The sequence below is a fragment of the Hipposideros armiger genome, unplaced genomic scaffold (genome assembly GCF_001890085.2).
Source record: "Hipposideros armiger isolate ML-2016 unplaced genomic scaffold, ASM189008v1 scaffold_781, whole genome shotgun sequence".
Classification (NCBI taxonomy): Eukaryota; Metazoa; Chordata; class Mammalia; order Chiroptera; family Hipposideridae; genus Hipposideros; species Hipposideros armiger.
The window spans coordinates 439,351-442,507 of record NW_017732131.1 but is presented as its reverse complement, the minus strand read 5'-3'; the positions used below and the strand labels follow the sequence as shown (position 1 = coordinate 442,507).

At 50.1% G+C, this 3,157-nt stretch overlaps 1 protein-coding gene across 5 annotated transcripts in view; it reads right to left on the bottom strand.

Annotated features, from left to right (window-relative positions):
• SCN3B (sodium voltage-gated channel beta subunit 3) overlaps positions 1–2,641 on the bottom strand; it is a 27,810-nt gene extending 25,169 nt beyond the window's left edge. Inside the window, exons 1-2 of one of the 5 annotated variants that reach the window (XM_019628312.1) lie at positions 2,478–2,641; positions 1,453–2,083 (exon numbers count right to left, since the gene is read on the bottom strand). In XM_019628312.1, coding sequence (XP_019483857.1) covers positions 1,453–1,507 — 55 coding nt within the window. In that variant the 5' untranslated portion in view covers positions 1,508–2,083; positions 2,478–2,641. Of the gene's footprint in view, positions 1–1,452; positions 2,362–2,477 lie in introns of those variants that run through there. The other 4 variants (XM_019628315.1, XM_019628314.1, XM_019628316.1 and 1 more) reach the window with 4 other exon arrangements.
• Positions 2,642–3,157: the final 516 nt, after the last annotated feature.

The window sequence follows — 3,157 nt, the reverse complement described above, 5'->3', positions numbered from 1 at the left end:
AAAATCTTAAAAAAAAAAATAATCTTCAAGGAAGGTGAGATCACTGGCAACCTATTATGTCTGCCTCATCTCCAGGTCTAGTCTACTCTACTGGGGATGGATGGCAGTGAGCCTGCCCTTGAGACTGGCATCACTCTCCCTCCTCATTCTTCCCAGACTGTCTCATCAGGCATTTTGTTCAATAGGAAGCTTTGCTCTGCTTCTGTGGTCACATGCAAAATCCAGATAATGCTGGCAGTTGCAGTTAGTCCTGGAGGTGATACTAAGGCAAAGAGGCAATTCCTATCAGCATATCTGCCACTGCACAGGAAGAATGAGTTTCATGCCAACCATGGAAGCATAATTCCACATACCTAATTTCAATAAGGCAGGTGGGCACAATCACTTCTAATTATGCTGGTTATTGATTTTTAGCATGGGGGAAGGTAACTAAGATCACGTAAAAGCAATATTTCAATGGAAAAGTACCTATTTTTTTCCCTGAGGATCTAATCAGAGATGCCAAGGCAGAGATACCCAGAACTACACAACTGCCTACATACACACACGACACACACGCACACCCCACTACATCTTCACCAGTCTATTCAGATGCCCATATTAAGAGTCTCAGACACACACGAGCGCACACATTCAGACACTGAGGCATACATTGGCATACAGTAAAGTATTCTCTTAATAACATATTCAGGTATTATTATGTAGCCTCATTAACTCCCTCCACACACATGCAGGCACCCCACTCCAAGTCCATCCCTGACACCACTCTGGTTAGCCTTACTGTTTCAAATGCAAGACTCCCTTATTTGGACAGATAAGGTCACCTCAATCTCACAGCAGACAATCAAGAGTCTATTTATCTTGGACACAAAAACCCAGCTCCCCAATCACAAAAGCGCTACGTGTTCATGGAAAAAAAAAAAGATGCAATTTTCAGGTGCCAGTTTAGCTAACACATAGCAGCAAATGACTGAAGCCTGTTTTCCTCCCATTCCTTATTAAAATTAAATAGATGGATCAACAACTAAAGTATTTTCACTCTCAAAAGCATGCATCCATCTTATTTTAATACATAGAAATTAATGTGAATATCCAGTAAGGTCTCCAATTCACGCCTCATTGAGAAACGTATCTGCACCAAGATTACTTATAAGGACTGCATTCCCTTTTAGCAAAGGAAAAAAATACTTTGGAATTATCAGGAAGTGGGAGGAGGGGTGGAAGAACCACCAAGGGAGGTTCAGGCATAAAGCAGCAGGGGATGGGGGAGGGGGCGTTTTTCCAGTCTCAAAATCCCAGCTTTCATGGAACTCCTATGCATCTCCATGTCTGGCAGACATCACAGAGGGAAGCCAACCAGGGCTTCTTTTTGTCGCCGGCAACATCAATAAGTATTATTGTTAGCATTGTTACTGCCATCTGCATCTTGCATGGCAGGGTGCTGGTACTTACCCCAGAAGATGAGCACGAGGGAAGGCAGGGGAAACAATCTGTTGAAGGCGGGCATCTTCTTCGTCAGGGCAGCTTCCGGGGTTCGACGGAGAGATTCCCTCGGTCAAGAATTGCGCCCTCTCAGACACTTTCGAGGAAACCCTTTGGGACAAATTGCCCCAAGGGGGCGATTTTCTGATTGAAAGAAGGTCCAAGCACCGGTGACAGGAGGCTCTGTGGGATTTCTGAGCGGGGCTTGGGATTCCGCTCGAAGCTACCCTTAGAAGACCGCCTCAATTCGAGGCAGCGGATCAGCAGCTTTTGCACGCTCTCCCCGGAGCTCGCTGTTGGGATCCAGCTCAGCACCACGGACAGTACTTTCCCCGCCCACCCCGGAACTTCGAATTCCAGTTGCTCTGCTGCTTCCCTGGTTCGCACCTCAGTGAAATCTCAGCCCAGAAGTGAGCAGCATGGCTGGTTTTAGGCGGCTGGGCTGTCGGAGGGGTCCATGTTGATCCACCTCTCACTCCCTTAGCAACAGCTACGCTCCGACCAGGATCCACCAAGACTCCGGAGCTGCGGTTTCATCTGCCCTGCCCGGCTTCTCTAGCTGGACGTGCCCAAACACCCGAAGCCACTGAAGCCGTCTGAGCTACAAAATTCGTTCCACGTCGGTGTCGTCCACACCCACCCTCGGCTTCCCCGGGAGTCCTCGAAGGGCCGCCGGGAAGGAGGCAGAAGCTCCTGTTCGGCCGGCGATCTCAGAGATGGGGTGGAGGGAAATGGAGGATGGCCCCTTCCCGGGACCACGCCCCTGGATCGTGCCGGGGCCCCGACCCTGGGTGGCGGGTGACCAACTACCCTCCTCCAGGTCCCCCTTACAGTGTGTGCTCAGTCAGCCTTGACATGCGCAGGCGGCTCTCCACCCCCATCGCCACCACCGACCCATCCCCTCGTGCACACACTCCCCACCCCCAAGCAGGCGTGCCCCTCCCAGGGCAGAACCCGGCGCCAAGCGGGGGCGGAGCTCGGAGCGGCGCGTTTACCTCCAGACCCCGCGATCTCTTGGCTCGCAGGCTGTCTTCAGGTCTCTCTTTCACATCTCCTCACCTCTCCCCAGCACGGGCACCCCTTCCCACCAATTCACACCCTCCAGGCAACCCCACTCCTGCTCGTGCACAGACATGTTGGCCTGTAGCTCCGGGAAGGGGAGGGCCAAATCTCTTTCAGACAATGATGTCATATGCAGTGTACACCGTACATGGCTCCCGGCTTCTCTCCCCCGACCCTATCCCATCCCCTCCTTGTTCTCACAGTCTATCCTTTGTCTAGCCTTGATTAATTGGTTCCGGGCACACTGAACGCAGCAAGATAACCCTTGCTTAGAAGTGGCGTAGGGTGAGACACACCTGTTCTCCAGCTCACCTCACCTAGTGAGATGATCCAAATGTCAGCTCAAGAGCCATGTTGGGGGTTGAGGCAACTCCCTCTTGCTCTAATCACCTTTTATTTATTATTATTATTATTATTATTATTATTTAGTTGAAAAGCAGATAGATTGTGGTTTAGCTTCTTCCAACTATTAGCCACTCCCTTGTCTTAGCAGTTGTTTCAGCGTCCCCACCCCATCTCTGGAAGGGAAACCTGAACCTTTAAATTCAGTTATAAACGAAGATTGACTTAACAGACTAGGAATGTCTGGAATTGAAATGAAAGATTAATACAA